At 37.5% G+C, this 16,966-nt stretch overlaps 1 protein-coding gene across 1 annotated transcript; it reads right to left on the bottom strand.

Annotated features, from left to right (window-relative positions):
- Nucleotides 1-56: 56 nt before the first annotated feature.
- On the bottom strand, nt 57-11,769 carry zbed4 (zinc finger, BED-type containing 4). The gene is made up of 2 exons (XM_065263468.2): nt 11,426-11,769; nt 57-4,817 (listed from the first exon to the last, which is right to left on the bottom strand). The coding sequence occupies exon 2, from the start codon at nt 4,643-4,645 to the stop codon at nt 872-874; it is 3,774 nt and encodes a 1,257-aa protein (XP_065119540.1). The 5' UTR covers nt 4,646-4,817; nt 11,426-11,769; the 3' UTR covers nt 57-871.
- Nucleotides 11,770-16,966: the final 5,197 nt, after the last annotated feature.

Here is a 16,966-nt window from a genome sequence, read left to right as displayed (position 1 = left end):
TATATAACAAAACTGATAACAATAATTGACAAAAAGAATTACAAATTTGAAGGCAATTAAAGGGGTAAACCTTTTATTTACAAAACCACAAAAATTAAATGGTTCCAGTCTGAATGCTTCCACCTTTATCAAATTTTATATTGGAATTTATAATTTATAAAATGTACAGTACATTTGTTTGACAACGATCATAATTTAATCCCTTAGATATAAAAACAGATTTGTGTCAAAAGAAAAATGCAATTTTAACAGATTTTAACCTGAAACATCATTATATACATTTTCTGTAAAACAAAACAATCATAAGCAAAAAAAAGAAACTATTTCTAACAGTACCATGAGCCACAAAATCATAATGAAAGAATTAAATAAAACATTTAAACATCTCAGTCACAGCATTTATTTTGGGCCATGTTTCAATATAAAAACAGTATTCAGCATTTAGTTTCAATCTTACAAAATTATTTAAATCAGAAGACTATGACTTGCTTTGCACATCAGTCCATATTTACAACATGTTGACCTGAAGTAGCTCATATAAGGCACAAGGAGAGAGAGGACAAGGACTTGACATTTAAAATAAAAAGTAAAACTCCAAGTACAGCAATAAACACCAAATACCCCTATAGCTAGCTAATGCTCCCTCCCTGAACACTTTTCACCAGGAATAAAACAAACTCCAGTTATCAAGTGTAGAACAGTAGTACTCAAAAGAAGTCTTTTATGCAGTTAAATATTATCAAAATGCTCTGATTTTTAATACGAACATCTTTACAATCATGTTTAATTGGGTTTTCTCAGAAAAAATGATTTGGTCCTGGATAGAGCTCAAAGAAGTTTAAGAAACAGATTTGCAAATACAAATATGCAGTCAGTACTGAAAATATATCAAAGGAAGGTTTACCTTTAAAAAAAGGAGTCCTTCTAGATTTTCTAGCAATGGTCGCGATTGATTTAGGGCACAGTTGACACTTGATGTGCTAAACAGTGTGTCTGCTGGTACAATGCTGGGTGGACAACCCACATAACGCACAGCTACTTTGGCAAGGTCAGGCCACAGGAATTTCTTTAGGTTCCAGTAATCCAGAGGATCACAGCTCTGGTCAAGAATGTCTTCCTCCAAATACTCCATGACAGCAACCTCTGACGATTTTGGTCTCTCCTCTTGCTTGATTTTCTGTCTTATGTCATCCATAAGTGCCCAGAGGTTATCTTTATTTGCGGCTGAGCTGTGTAATGAAACTGGTACCTCACTGCATCCATTCGACAGTGGCGATTTAGCCTGGGCAGAGGTAGATGTAGACACCTCCAGCTCTTGTATGAGGTCCTGCTTACACTGCTCTGCCTCTTCTTCAGTAAAGAGGGAGGTCTTATACCTCGGGTCCAACATGGTTGCCCACATGTACCTTGGGTCGTGAAGTGTTGGGGACATTCTAGACATCATTGCTTCCTTTAAAGATTTGAGCATATTGTCGATACCCATAGTTTCATCAAAAAGCATTTCTATCTTTCGGTTGAGTATGTGAATGAGTGGAATGACCTGGCCCAGTGTTGCAGTGCGATTGCTCATCTCCCTGCAGGCAACCTCGAAAGGCTTGAGGGCATTACAGACTGACTGCATGACTTCCCACTGATCACAGCTTATCAATTCCCTGAAATTGCACTCTATTGACATCTCGTCAATGGCTTTTTTTTGCTCTACTAATCGCTCAAGCATGAAGTATGACGTCCTCCACTTAGAGGGAACATCCTGGACCAGCTGATTATCAGGTAACTGGTAAGCTTTTTGCAGCTCTGCCAACTTCTCCTTTGCTTGAGCAGAACGATGCACTCTCTCACAGATTTTTCTGGCAATACTTAACAAGTTCTGAACCATCCTCTGACTTTTTATGGCTTCGTTAACAATTAGGTCTATGCTGTGACCGAAACACTGCATGGATGCATGGTGATTGCTCTCTAATATGCTTTCAATTGATTGATTATCTGTTACAGTGAATCCAATTTTAAGGCCAGAGGAACCAATCCAGTTGTCCCAAAGATATTCAAGCTGCTTCTGTATGCTCAGCATATTGTAGTCACAGTCAATTGAGGAAATACCAAGTAGGGCTGAGCAGTGGAAATCTTGACCCTGAGGCACAACTTGAGACTCAAATGTGACCCAATGGGCTGTCAGAGTCAGGTACTCTTGAGTTTGACTGCTCACCCATACACTTGTCGTAAAATGGACGATTCCACCTTCAGCCTCCTTGAGATGGGCCAGAACGACGTCTTTCACACTTTCGTACATTTCTGGGATTGCAGTGCTAGTAAAGTATGACGATGAAGGTAGAGAATACTGTGGTTGGAGATATTCCAGTAACCGGTTCAGGCCAAGATTCTCCACAACAGTTGATGGCTGAAGATCCAGTGCAAGCATTTCTGCAACGAGTTTGGTAATTTTTTTGGCAATTGGATGGCATTCACTTAATTTCTCAGCATTCTCCTCATGAGTAGTAATGTCCATAGGATCCTGCTTAACCTGAATTTCAGCAGATGACACATCACCTGAGATACTACCATTATTTTCAAGCACATGTCCATGGAACCTTTGCATGTGCCTAAATAAGCAACTAGTGCCTAAATTGGTTGTCTTTTTGCCCCTGCTTATTGTGCGGCTACAGTGCAAACAGACCACTTTTGTTGGATCTGTGGAAGAAATAGAAAAGTGATTCCACAGCTTTGAAGTCTTTTTACTAAAAACAGGCAGGGTGTGAAGTTTGTTCTCAATGGCAGGGCTGTCTGATGCGTTTGTTAACATGTTGTCCTCTGCAGCAGGAGTAGTATAGGGTGACTGAGGTGATGAAACTCTGTCACCTGTGCTTTTTTGTGTCTTGAGGACATCAGGATGCCGTCGCATTAAATGCCTCATTAAACAGCTTGTACCAAAGTCCCCTCTTTTACCACGACTAATGACACAGGGACAATATCGACATAAGGCTTTGAGCTGGTCGACAGGAGAGACAATAAAATGATGCCAGACTTCTGATTTTACCCGTTTCATTATTTTCTTGTTTTGTTGAAAAACTGAGCTAGGATCCTGTGATCGACATTGCACCTCAGCATGCTCCTCTGGAGACGATGAAAGATATGTGTTTTCCCCTTTCAATCCTAAAGACGCATCAAGCGAGGACTCTTGTCCTGACTGATATGTAGCATCGTTTCCCTCCTCTTCAACTGTAACATGCTCACCGTCATCAATGGGCACTTCGTCTGAAATGGTTTCAGGGGTATATGAGCTACACAAGAACTCTTTTTTGACCTCTGTGGTGTCCTGTACCTGTGTGCGCGACAGCAGTGTTGGTGGAGTCGTGTAAGGCGGAGGAATGCTTGAGCCCTGTCCATTTTCCTCAATAACAATGTCTCGATGGGCCCGCCACATGTGGCGTATAAGGCAGCTTGTTCCCAAGTCTTTTCCATTTTTACCACGACTGAACTCATTCATGCAGTGAATGCACACTGCTTTTGAGCTGTCAGCAGGTGATAGATAAAAGTGTTTCCACACTGCAGAGCGTCGCCGAGAACTTGAGCTCTTAGGGGCAGATCCAGGGCACTCAGTTCCCAGGTCTATGGCATCATCATGTGAATGTGGGGACGGCATTGTACTAAAGTCACCCTTGACACTTTTATCCATTTTTGGTTTGACCTTTTGTAAAGACTCTTTGGACACCAAGTCTGTTGCCTCAGCTGAAAATGTGGACAGTGGAGTATGGTTGTCTGTAGGGGGCTTGATGCTCACAGTTGAGTCTCCACTGTTTGGTGATACATTAGGAGGTATTAAAGATGAGGAAGTATTGGACGAATTATTTAATGAATCGCTGTCTTGTAAAAGAACAGTGGGGTGAGCCCTTCGCACATGCCTCATTAAACAACTCGTACTGAGGTCCTTCTCATTTTTACCCCGACTGAACTCCTTCATACAGTACATACAGATCGCTTTGGTACTATCACGTGGTGATATGAAAAAATGGTTCCAAGCAGGGGATTTTTTTCTAGGGTTAAGGGGACTTCTTATTGATGTTAAAAGGCTTTGAGTGACAGCATCCATTGCAACATCATAAAGGGTACTTGAGTACCCACTAAACAAGCTACCATAATCATCATCATAACCTCTGGTTGCAAAAGGACCAAAGGATCCATCAAAAGATAACTTTTCATCATCCTGAGTGATCTCACCCGTTTCATTTGGCTCTTCTTTAATACATACACTTGTTTCTATTTCTGATGAGTTGTTTATTTCAGTGTTCTGGCTCTTATTTGAAATGGCTGGAGAGGTTTGAGAGTTATGCTGTTCTGCACAAGTTTCTACTGGTGAATCCTCTGTTGAAGGCCCATCAACCTGAGAGGATACATCTTCCTTTGTGCACTCCAATGACAAAGACACAAAAGAAGAGTCTTTAGCCAATGAGTCTGAGTGATTAGGAGGGGGTTCTGCATCCGAAAACTCATGAGGAGCAATGCTGTATGATTTGAACACATATCCATCTTTCCCTTCGATTTTTAAACAGGTTCCCTTGGCATCTATTCTTTTGTCGTTATTTTTGGGGCCATTGTGATTATGACTTGCATTCTCAGCCTTTTGTGAGAGGTCGTCGTCTTCTACGTCCATTATTGCAGAAATAATTTCTGCAGGGAAAGAGAACTTTCTTTATTGAAAGAAGCCTTTAAAAAGTGTTCACATGTCATGGGTGTGGCTCCATCCAGATGTTTACATTAGCATACTTTTCCTGAGCCCAGATGCAGCCAACAAAATCTCCATTTGGGATAACCTTAGGTATAATCTGTAAAAAAGAAAAGAAACAGAAAAATATATATTTTATTAACAATTTTAAAAAGTTTATAACAGAGGTGGTTGGTATGACCAAAAATGTAATTCATAAAATGAGTCATTTTGACTCACAGTAACAATATATTTTAAGGTATGTATGTTTTTGCAGCTTTAAGTTTATATACGGTTTTTGAAATATGGTCGAAGCAAGCGTTAAAGTAAAAATGACCCAAAAATAACAACACATAGACAGAAGACATCTCGATGGACAGAATCTAGGCTATTGAAGATATTGTATGTATTGTATATAGTACATTAAAAATAGGCAATATACACAGGCACAAACCTACTAGGGATGCACCGATACCGATACTGGTATCGGCCTCGATACCACATTTTCTAAAGTACTCGTACTCGTTAAAAGTCCCCCGATACCTGGAATCGATACCACGGTCTGAGAAATGTCTATGTTTGAGCGGCGTGTAAGAGGTTAATGCCTCTTGTGTTGTCCAAAGAGGCAGAGTTTACAACAAACTGGAAAACTAGTCCTTTGTTTTTTTGTTAAATTATATGACTAAAGCTGTTGCCTGTAAATTTAAATCATGTTTTTTATTAAGTACTCGGTATCGGTATCGGCAAGTACTGAAATGCAAGTACTTGTACTCGTACTCGTATTCCAAAAAAGTGGTATCGGTGCATCCCTAAAACCTACAGATAAAGGGTAAACAGAGATGGATTTCTAGATATGGAGATTATAAATATGAGTCAAGAAACGTGCAAGAAGTGCTGCTGCACAATCACATACAGATAGATTGATACTGTAGTGTTGTCACCAGTGCCAAGGGCGATATATTCCGTTTGGCCGATAGATTTTCTAGTTTGGTCATGCTGGTGCATTAGCACTGTGTTCCAGGATGAATACACTCAAGCCCATGCAGGGACCCACAGACCGTTTGCCGCACGACACCAAAGTACCGCGAGAGCAACCCAAAAGCTTTAAATGCTTTACCCTGCACGTCAAAAAATGACAGTAAGTTTAAAACCCTGAGTGCCAAAAAGATATCTACACTGCAGGGGTGATGCTTTTGCTTCTCTGGTTAGCTGACCATTGCCAAGCATCAAGTCACAACATTCAGACAGTGCAAGCATTTTCTACAAGTACTTGCTAGGGACGCTCCAATCAGGATTTTTGCAGCCGATACCGATTACAGATTTGTTATATTCATGATTGGATGATACCAATGCTAATAGTGATTTTTAAGCTGATATGCAAGCTCTTTGATGACTGTAACTGTTAACATTTTTTCTAGATAAAGTAATACCTCAGATGTTGCCATTGTTATATTACTTGCAGTAATTAGGTATATTATTGTTTTAATAGAGAATCAAATAAATTAGCACAGCAAATTTTTTTGCAAAGAGAAATTTAATATGCCTTTAAAAGGCTTATGTCTGATAAAATTATTGAAAATTAAATGCTTCACAGTCTTTACTGTATTAATTAAATATACACGCATTCATATAAAGTACAACGGTGCTTCAGTCAAGAGCAGAAAGTGATTTTATTGAGAGATCAATTAGTTTACTGTAGCTTTAAGACGCAAGACAGAGAGATTGCTCTGTTAATGTGCACTGATGACAGGCTGTCTGTGTGCATGCGCATCGGAGTACGCGGACAAGAGCAGCTGTGAGGAAAATGAAAGTTTAAACTTTCAGAACTTTTCTAAGCCGATGGTGTAGTGTGCAGCGCTCTGACGTGTGATGCTTTCACACTTTCGGCAACCTGAGTTCGATTCCAGGCTTGTGGTTATTGGCCGATCCCATACCCCTCTCTCCCTCCCTGTACTTTCATGTCCTCGCCTTTAACACTGTCAAACTAAAACAAAAATAAAGTCATAACTTTAAAACGCATGCAAATAATAAACTTTAAAATTGTCCGTGATAGATGTGTGTTGTTTCCGCTGTTTGATGGGGATTGGAAGACACGTCGCGCTGTTGACCGGAGCGCGTCCTCATAGAAAATACACATATCGCCCCATTCAGACAGCCAGCGACCAACAGTAGCAGAGCGACGCGATCTCATTCATTTCAATGGAAACCTGGCGACTTCCAGCGACACGAGCGAAAGTGACCATTGGTGACCGTATGGGCATGTCTAGCGATGCGAGAAAGTTAAGAAAAGTTTAACTTTATGCAAATGTTGAGCGAATTTCGGGAGCGACTACCAATGAGTACGAAGCAGTGGAGTTCACGTCATCCTTCTCTCGTCAGTTACTGGCATGGATGGTACTCATTTGTTTATGACACACAGATTTAGAAACGCCTCAATGAAAGAGACAGGCGACACACGGCGATAACATCGCTGTCTGTCTGAATGAGGCGTTAGTCTGTAAAGGCAAAGAGAGAAATCCAAATCTGCACATCGCACATGAGCAATGGGTTATAAAAATGTTAGCACTGCGTAAAAATTGTCTCTAATTGCATCCGCATTCAGGAGCCCTATGATGACAAAAGTATACAGAAAGATCAGTTCATGAGATCTGCAAATTTAACAAGTACCGATCGAGTGATTTAATGCCGTTATCAGCCGATCGATCGGAGCATCACTAGTACTCACTCATGTGCTACCTGCAAGTTGCGAATTTTGGCATGGGCGACACAGGCAGCTTAATATGGCAGCACAGGGCAGAACGCAACAAAAAACAGAATGTGGCACTGGGTTTTTACAGCTCATTTGCACGCGCTCAGTATCTACCTATATATGTAGCCTATATATGTAGCTTCGCGTGAATTCAAACACAGAGTCAACCACAAGAAGGTGCGGGGGCATTGATTAGACACTGCAGTGATGAGATACAGATTGGGAGAACTTGTACATTAACACAAAAAACATTACATATGAGAATAAAGGTCTTAGATATCAGGTGCCCAGGTCAGGAAAACTGAAAAGACGACGAGAAATGTGTAAAGGATAAAAAATACGGATATAGGTATAACACCGTCGTGGACCCCTTAACATTACATTTAAACAACTGAAAGATCTATAACATTATCTACAATATCTGAAAATGTGTTTGTCTGAAAAACGATAGACATATGCAACTCGGACAGCTTGGGGGTGAGTAAATCATGGGTTTAATATCCTTTTTGGCCGAACTATCCCTTTAACAATAAACTTTATTATCCAAAATGAGTCTGATATCAGTGCACAAAACACTAAACTTGACTTATAAATAACTTTAAAACACAAACAGAACAAAAAAAATATATATATATATAACTTGAATCATTGGCAGTTTTGACAAGAATAACGTTATATTGGACTTGTATTGAAAAGGGAAAGTTATGGAGTCATTGTTTATTAGCTTTACAGTAAGTTATGTACTTAACAAATTAGTTAGCAACTTACCATTAAGAAGACAATGCTTGACTGACAACATACTGATGTAGGCTAATGTTTAATGTAGTGTACAACATTTTTATAACACAAACCCATAGTGTTCGGGGCTGACTTTAGACTTTTATAAAAACTAAAGCGTCTGCTCTCCGACTATTTTATTTAGCGAGGGTGTAAAGTTGTGCAAGCTTATTTAATCAATTGCTCTGAAATGAGCATGTTCAGTGCGCGTCAGTTTAAATGCGTCAGTTCTCCGCCTTGCGTCATTTCTCACACTTGCTTTTATTACAACATGCAAGTGGACAAAAAAGACGGATAAAAAAACAGAGTGTAAACGAGATTGTGTCTCTCTCGTCCACTTATAATCCAATCGATCAAATGTGTCTTAATACCAGGTGTAAAAATGTCTTGAAGATACCGCGTGGCTGCCGCCGCCTGAACTAAGACCACTGACTGAAGTGAAGGGGGGCTGGTGTCGCTACACAGTGACAAGTACCAAAAACTGTATAGCGCGCTCTGCTGGACAAACAAGTACTTAAAACATTCAACAGCATTCTTCTCTTCTGTGAAAAACGTTCAGATCGGCTGCATACACTGATACAGATATATCTGCGACATGCTCATATCGGCCGATAAATCGGTCGGGATCTAAATGTGACATCCCTGCGTTCCTCCCTGAAGCCTAAAAATTTTAACCGTTTAGTGTTTTAAAGGTTTCGTGTTTTTAAAGTTTTAAGGTTGGTGTGCTGCTTATAAATATCAGTGGTGATATCTCACATGTTTTAATAGTCACGTCACGCGATAATAAAGCCCATATTATACTGTAGTCGTGTAAGCTGTAAGTTATCCGAAGCCTAAAGCCGAAAGTATACTAGGGCCGTCCGCGTATGCGCGCCGTCCGCATGACGTCATTTTTGTCATCGGGAGGGTCTGCAGCCGGCCGTTTGAGAACGTGCGGACGGTGCAAGTACAGTCCGCGTACAACAGCGCATGCGCTTGAAAATATTTTGACAGGACACACCACTATAAACCATTTATACAAAGGAAATAGACAGCATTTGCACACACACTATTGTTTTTCTTCTTTAACTTTTACTTCTTCCAAGAACAGAAAGCTGTGGAGCATGTTTGTTACCATAATGTTTGATTCCTGTTCTTTGTTGTCTTGTTGTTTGTACTATACTGTGTTTGCAATGGTGGATCAGTTACTTTTCTTCACCTATCCTAATGTTTTAATGTACTGTAAATGTCGCCAAATCAGTGCTGCCCTGATGGCCTGTTAGACTAATAATTTGAATAAGAAATCATTTGTATTGCGTATAGTGTCGAATGCGGCCATACACGTGTAGCCGCGGGGAGTATACTTGGAAAGCTTCGCGGAAAGCTGCAAATTTTTTACAGCGTGTCAGTTCTACGTAGACGTAGATTATGTTTAAGTGTCGCTTTTTCCAAATGCATGTTATAAACGACTCAACTATTATTTTAGATTGATAAGAACTTTCTAAATAGCCGTAGTACATGAACTAGTATTGCCCATGGGATTAAGGATCGATACCGAGCAGGTACTACAGTGTGTATCAAGAAATATCGCCACAACCCACGTTTTGGCACAAACTACTGTAAGACTTTGACTGTTGCCATCATAAGTTTGATTAATTGTGACATTTTGCCACGTATTATTTATTTTTCTTTATTTAAAAAAAGTGTATTTTTTGTTAGTTTGTTGTTGTAAATTTTCCAATTGGGACAGAGATTGTGCCATTTTTAAAGAGTTTAATTAAATGTTCATGTTATATATTTTGGTTGCATTTGTAATTAAAAATCAAACTGCGTAACTAGGCACGTAATATAAAATATCAATCAATCAAGCGAATAGAAATAACATCGAAGAAGTGTTTGATGAAAAAAACAACAACGCACACCTGGTGGAGATGATCGATATTGTATCGCACAGAAATGAACTGTCCGATATACACCCCTAATATAAAGTATCCTCTTTTGAGTTTAACAGAAGAAAAACACTCATACCAAATTACAGATTATGTTGAACTATCCCTTTAAGTGTCATTAGGCCAAAAAAGGCAGGCAATACCAGGGCTATTGTTTTTCCTATTTAACAGTTACAATACCAAAAAAAGCAATCATAAAAGCATAATATAATATCAGCCATTATGTTGGTGAACACCAGCATGTTCAACCTGGACCTACTCTGATATAGAATATAAGTTCTTATATTAAAACTGTCCTGTAATTCAAGAAATTAATTTGTTTAGGTTTAGGAGTCCGCACATTTTGTAAAGGAAATGCTATCTGTCACTTTAATAAAGCAATTGAAATCTATTTTACCCTGTCTTAGAAACTTGTGTAACAGCGAACCTAAGAGCTTGTTTAAGCCGGATCGATGGTTTTAGACTAGCTAAATTAAAAAAATAATAATTTGTTGATCAAATTTACATTGAATATATATGCCCATTACAACCATTAATACTAATTACAAAGATACACACTGAACAAACTAAACAGTCTAGTATGCCTAACAGCTCCAACTTGCCTTCAAAATATTTGGTGGACAAATAATCAGATAAATAACGTTTTATATATATACGATAAATAATCACTTTCAACAAATGCACATAATTCCGTCCCATTACAGCATTAATCAAACAAACAACCAAATCACAATAACGTTACACTGGACAAACAAAACTAAAAGTATATACGTGTATGTAATATGCATACTTAATATATATCAAATACATTAAAAGATTAGGGTTTCTGGTAAGCCGAGCTTGTCGTCAACACACGCTTTCCAAACCTCTCGAGACTACAGTCAGGCACATGCTAGCAGCTACCGCATTAGCTCGCAGACAAAAACAACAGGAAAACACTTTACGCTTCCCTACTATAATATAGATATAAGTAATTTGAGTTACTTCTCATTCGTTTCCTTAAGGATTAATTTGTTCTATTTTTTCTTATGAATACAAAACACACATATAGATATATTTAGTCTCGAAATAATGTGATTGGGCTTAGTGACAACTCAATGATGTGGTTACGTTAGGCCACACAGGACATAACCTGATGAGGCAGAACCGGATCATGTTAGCACAAAACACAGCAGCTCGTAGAACCTGCCGGATCACTGGATCTAAACCAAAATCTTCCACGTGTCTTGCTAAGACAGCGTAAAGTATTCGATTGTAAAGACAAACATCGCTTACCTTTCTGTCATGGGATTTACTTAAGTAAGTTTCGGTTGTGAAATGGTTAAATAAACCGTATGGTTGATCCAGTAGGGCAATTGAGTTGCTTTGTCTCATGTGCTGTAAACAGTGCGCTGTAACAGCGCCACACGGCGTCAGACGGAAGGAACTGTCTTCGTGACGTCATAGAGGCTTTCCATACGGTGGGTGGGGTTAATGCAACAAAACTGATGTTTAGTGGCAATAATGTAAGGGTTAAATTCTGTCAACAAACTAACAAGCGTTTTGCTTTTACATTTATACGCACGCACAGTGACTTAAACAACAGTTCACGAAACCTACAAATTAAGGATAATGCAGCAGTCCTCACTAAAGTAAACATACGGGGTTTCTTGACCCGAGGGTCCTTTCAGGGGCAGCCAGGCGCCAGTAAGGGACCCACCCAAAATACAAAGGCCCTTTGCTATTTAAATGAGTGTTTGGGTCCAATTTGCTCGGTTGTTGGCTTGAATTCAAAAAGCAATAAACAGATTCATAAGCTGTTGTTATAAAATGTTAATTTCAATTGCTCTATAACCTTACAAACATTACATGTTCACGTTATAAATAAATTGTTATATTAATTAAATTAACAGTATAAGAACGGTATATTAAAAGTATAAATGTATTTATTACATTATAAAGGATATACATATTTATGTATTTATTTTTTGAATAAATGCCTAACGTGCCAACAAATGTGCCTTACGTCATAACGTCGTACGAGAAACGAAGCTTTTCGAAGTTTCGAATCAATTGAACCAATTGCCTTGGCATTGATTCAGTTTTTCGAAGCTTTCGAAACACCATACACGCTGGCGACACCTGTTGGTCAAAATAGTGTAAAGCAACAAGATCTTTTCAAACATTTTACACTTTTACAAAATAGGCCTAATATCAAGACTTTTCTAAAAAAAAAATATGTTTTTAAGTAAAAAAAAATTATTTAACTTAATTAAACCATATTTAAAAGTGTATTGTGTGTTTTAAGTTTTATTTCGGGCAAACAAATCATTAAAACGTTTGTGATCAACTCCCCCTTGTGGTGAATCATCGAATTTTCGTAACGTTTCGAAACAGTTATCACCTAATGAAGCCTCGCTTGCTGATATCACTTGATTTGGCCGGTTTGAAACACGCTCCGAACCAATGATTCGAAACAAAAGATTCGTAAATGTTTCGAAACCTCATCGAGAAGTGTTTCGGAAAGCAACCATAACTACTTTGTTTTTGTTTCTGGTCGAAGGGAAGAAACCACATCCGCAGTTTATTGTAGGAATGGAAACAGAGCTGTGTATGATTGCATCAAACGAATATTACTTAATATTAACCGAATGTAACTTAATATTTCACGAATATATTTGTTCGGGCGGCCGTCATGAATAAGCTTTTTTTTTAGAATTTCCAGATTTATCCACGCAGAACTAAGTTAAACACTTGTCAATTGGATGATAACAGTGTACGGAAATAGAGACCGTCTTGCCATTGCTTTAAAGCTGATCTGCCTTCATCCAAAAGTATCAGATTTAATATGATCTTTAGATTTCGGTAAACGTTTTGCAATTTACAGATATGCAATTTTCTAATAACATGCACGAAAAATTAAAGAGCAATGCCATTAATGTTAACAGTGTTTATTATGGCTGTGCCTCACAACGCACTGAGCTGCTGCGAGACAGCATTTTTTTGAGTCATTATCGCCTTCAGCACGTCATGTTACACTTTGCTTCGAATGTTTAGAAATCTCTTTTACCTTAAATTGAATGTTGTTCATACCCCGTTATAAATAAGCTTTGCGTCATGTGTTCGTAATGTGCCTGGCTGCGATGTTCAGAGTTGATTTTAAACCTGCTAAATGGTAATGGCAAAATACTGTGATGCTTTTAAAAACGCTTTGGGGCAGAGGTTCCCAAACTTTTCATTCCACGACCTACCTAATGGGTATATTCTATTTAGGAAATCGCAACATATTTTCAAATGTAAAAATCAGGAAACACATTTTGGTTGCACTTTAATACAGTAGGCCTACGTGTAACGTGTACAGGGCCGTGCACAGACCTTTTGAGGGGCATGTGCTGAAACTGAAAAAGGGCACCCCCTCCAAATAAATATCACTTAATAATCATCTTAATAGCTTTTTATTTATTCACTATTAATGATTGAAAAAAATCACTATTAATGAATGAAAAATGACATTTTATGATAGCTTGGCATTATACAGTGCAAAGGATATCTGCCCTTGTAAGTTGACTTTAACAATTTACATCCTGGGTGTTTGTCTGTATTAGGCCTATTTGTAGTCATGTGTTTGTGAAGTGCTCGCTCTTATTTAATTGTAGAATATATTAATTTAAATTTTTTCCTCTGCTTACATACATAAAGTTACATAAAAATATGTTTGAAGAAAAAAAGGTATTCTGTTTGGTTTTATAAGCTAATTTGTATTATTTGGTTAACATGTTTATGTATGTGATTGAGAAGAGGGGGAAATAGGATATTAAAGATCAAAATAGGAGATTATACTACACTATAGCCATACCATAAGCATATTCAACATGTATATGCCTACCTGGTGCTGAGGACCAGGAACCTTGGTCTTTTGAAGGTGCAAATAACTGCATTACTAAAAAAGTATACTAAATACTAAATAGACTTAACTCTATGTAGTTGATTTCAGAATAAAAAGTTATGAACCAAATAATCATACAACTCCCTTGACTAATTCAAGGCATAAGAAACATGCATATACAATAAATTATATCCAGATTGCATACTGTAATGAGTGACAGGGCAATATAATGTACATACTTGTATCCTTTACACGTTTTTCGTCTCTATCCAGTTTTCCCAACTGGGCATCTGATGTCTAAGACCTTTCTAATCTGATATGTTTTTGGTGTTAATGTAGGCTAAACATTTACCCGCGCGGGCGCGTCTTCTCGCGTGAGATGTGTTGACTTTAGTTAAACGATTAATACGCGTCATGCAAAAAAAACGGTAAAAACCCGACCGTGCATTCCGTATTGTTGTCACGGGTGCCCTTCACATGGGTGAACACTTGTTTAAAAACTGCTCGCGCTTTGTCAAAAACTCAATTTGGTCGCATTTTGCGCCAGCCCTTGCTGCAGTTTGGAGCCCTTAGTGCCCCCTGATTGCCCACTCGACCAATCCCGTCTATGGATAATTCGGCTCTGCTCAAATTTATAAAACATGCGCCGTTATATACATACTAGTGTTTCTTTCGTAATGAGACAGCATTGTACTCAAACAACAAGATACTTATTTACCGTTGCAAGACGTTCAGCTGCCTCTGACTGCTGTGGAACTTCAGCTCGCTGCACTCAGGGGGCGGAGTTAAGAGGTTTGACAGACAGTTTGAGCGGATCCAAAATATTTAGTTTTTTAATAATTTTATTTGATAAATATATTTGTAAAACACACAGACAGACGTAAATGTTTAACAATAGCATTAATTTATATATTTAAAAAAATAATAAAACACCTCCAAAAAAGGGCACTTCGGAGTATAAGGACAAAAAGGGCATGTGTTCTGCACAGGTTGAGCCCTATCTGTGCACGTGCCTGAACGTGTACATATAGTAAATATGTTATACTTATAGCCAAATGTGTGGTACTTACTTCTGAATATCTACATGGTAATTAAATGGTATCATTACTGTACTTACCAGTGGTACTTACTTGGTAGTTATTATGTAACTCTACGTAATACAAGATACATACTTATAGTGTAGATATACTGTAACTAACAAAAACACTACTGTACTTACAAATGAATGTACAATATAAGTTGTGGACAACAATGCATCATATTTTATGGTTTTACCAGTTAATATAACTTACAGTGGCATATGCATACTATGCTTTATCTTAGATGGTAGGTCCTATGTAATAACTGTGTAATATGTAATAAAGAACAACAATTTTGAGGACAAAAATGGCACATCAGTAATGTTTGTTATTAGTTATCATATACATACACTGTATGTACCTTTCATTTACTTACACTGGCCTGTAAGTACTACACACTTACCATGTATATAGAATTTGTAAATACAGTAATGTTTCAAGTTAGTTCAGTATACATACACTTTATGTGCTTTCATTAACATACACTGGCCTGTATGTACTACACACTAAACATGTATGCACAATTTGTAAGTACAGTAGTGTTTGTTATAGTTATCATATGTACATTATTAATACATGTCATTAACCAACACTTACATGTAAGTACTAAATATTTATATTGTATATTCATTTGTAAGTATAGTAGTGTTTCTTGTTAGTTACAGTATACAATATACAGTATGTATTTATCTGGTATTGCCCAGTACTTATCTAAAGTTAAATAATAACTACCAAGAATGTAACACTGGTAAGTACAGTAATGATACCATTTAATTACCAAGTAGATACTCAAAAGTACAAGATATTTCCCATATATGTACAGGGTAAGTACACATACTGTAAAATAAAGTGCTACCCACATTTTAAGTGATTTTCAGTTTCCTTGTCATTTGTGATGTGATTTGGGAAAACTCATTACATAGTGAAATTTTACCAAGTTTAGGTATTGATACCATATAAAATCTGGTGAAAGATTGTTTCTTTTCTTAGCTTGTCTAAAACAAAAGTTATGTTTATCTGAAGTTGGCTGATTTATGAGTTTTTTTAGCAACAACATTTTGAGAAAAACATGTTTAAAGAGAGGCAATGAAAATAAAAGTACAACAATCAAGTATTACAAAAGTCACTTTACTGTGGGAAAAAACTTATTTTAGTCACTATATATGCTGTAAAGATACATAATGGTCAATTTGACCTCAAGGAACACACAACACTTACAAATGTTAATGTTATCAGGGTTTTTCCTGTCTCAAAATGAGGTGGTGATATCCTGATGCACACATGTTTATGTACCGTGGCTCAACAACACACTTTGTATGCAACATATTTTTAATGTTTAATAATTAAACAATTAAAGAAAACTACATTTATTAACATTTTTATTTTATAAAACATTAAATTAATTAAAAAAATAGCAGCAGAGTTCATTTAAAGTTGACAAACAGCAAAGTTGTAAAAAATTAAATTAAATAGAATTTTTGTTTTGTGTTTTGCTGTCTTTGGTGATAGCTGATGTATACGGTCATAAACATTATCTGTCATTTCTTTATCCTTTTATCCATTCTTGACAAAGAAATTAAAAAGTTTCCTGTCTCACTGCTTAATATACTACTATAGCTAAATTGAATTAGCAGCTCTGGCTTCTATTATTGCTTTTAACAACCTGATCTCACGAATTTCCGTGGCATAGTCACGGAATTTTGTGCTCATTTTTACGTGGCATTCTCACGGATCTCCGCATTTTTCCATGGCCCTGCTACGGACTGTCTTTTTCCCTGGCATTCTCACGGATTGGTTACTCAACTGTTTTGTCCTATTTTCTTACCATTTTCGCTTCGGTTTAGGGTTAGATTTACATGACATGACATCCCT

Source organism: Paramisgurnus dabryanus, chromosome 1, assembly GCF_030506205.2.
Source record: "Paramisgurnus dabryanus chromosome 1, PD_genome_1.1, whole genome shotgun sequence".
Lineage (NCBI taxonomy): Eukaryota > Metazoa > Chordata > Actinopteri > Cypriniformes > Cobitidae > Paramisgurnus > Paramisgurnus dabryanus.
This window is presented reverse-complemented; position numbering and strand designations above follow the sequence as displayed.

What these genes read in the sequence shown, in the direction of transcription:
- zbed4 (XM_065263468.2), bottom strand. Translation starts at nt 4,645, where the DNA reads ATGGACGTAGAAGACGACGACCTCTCACAAAAGGCTGAGAATGCAAGT.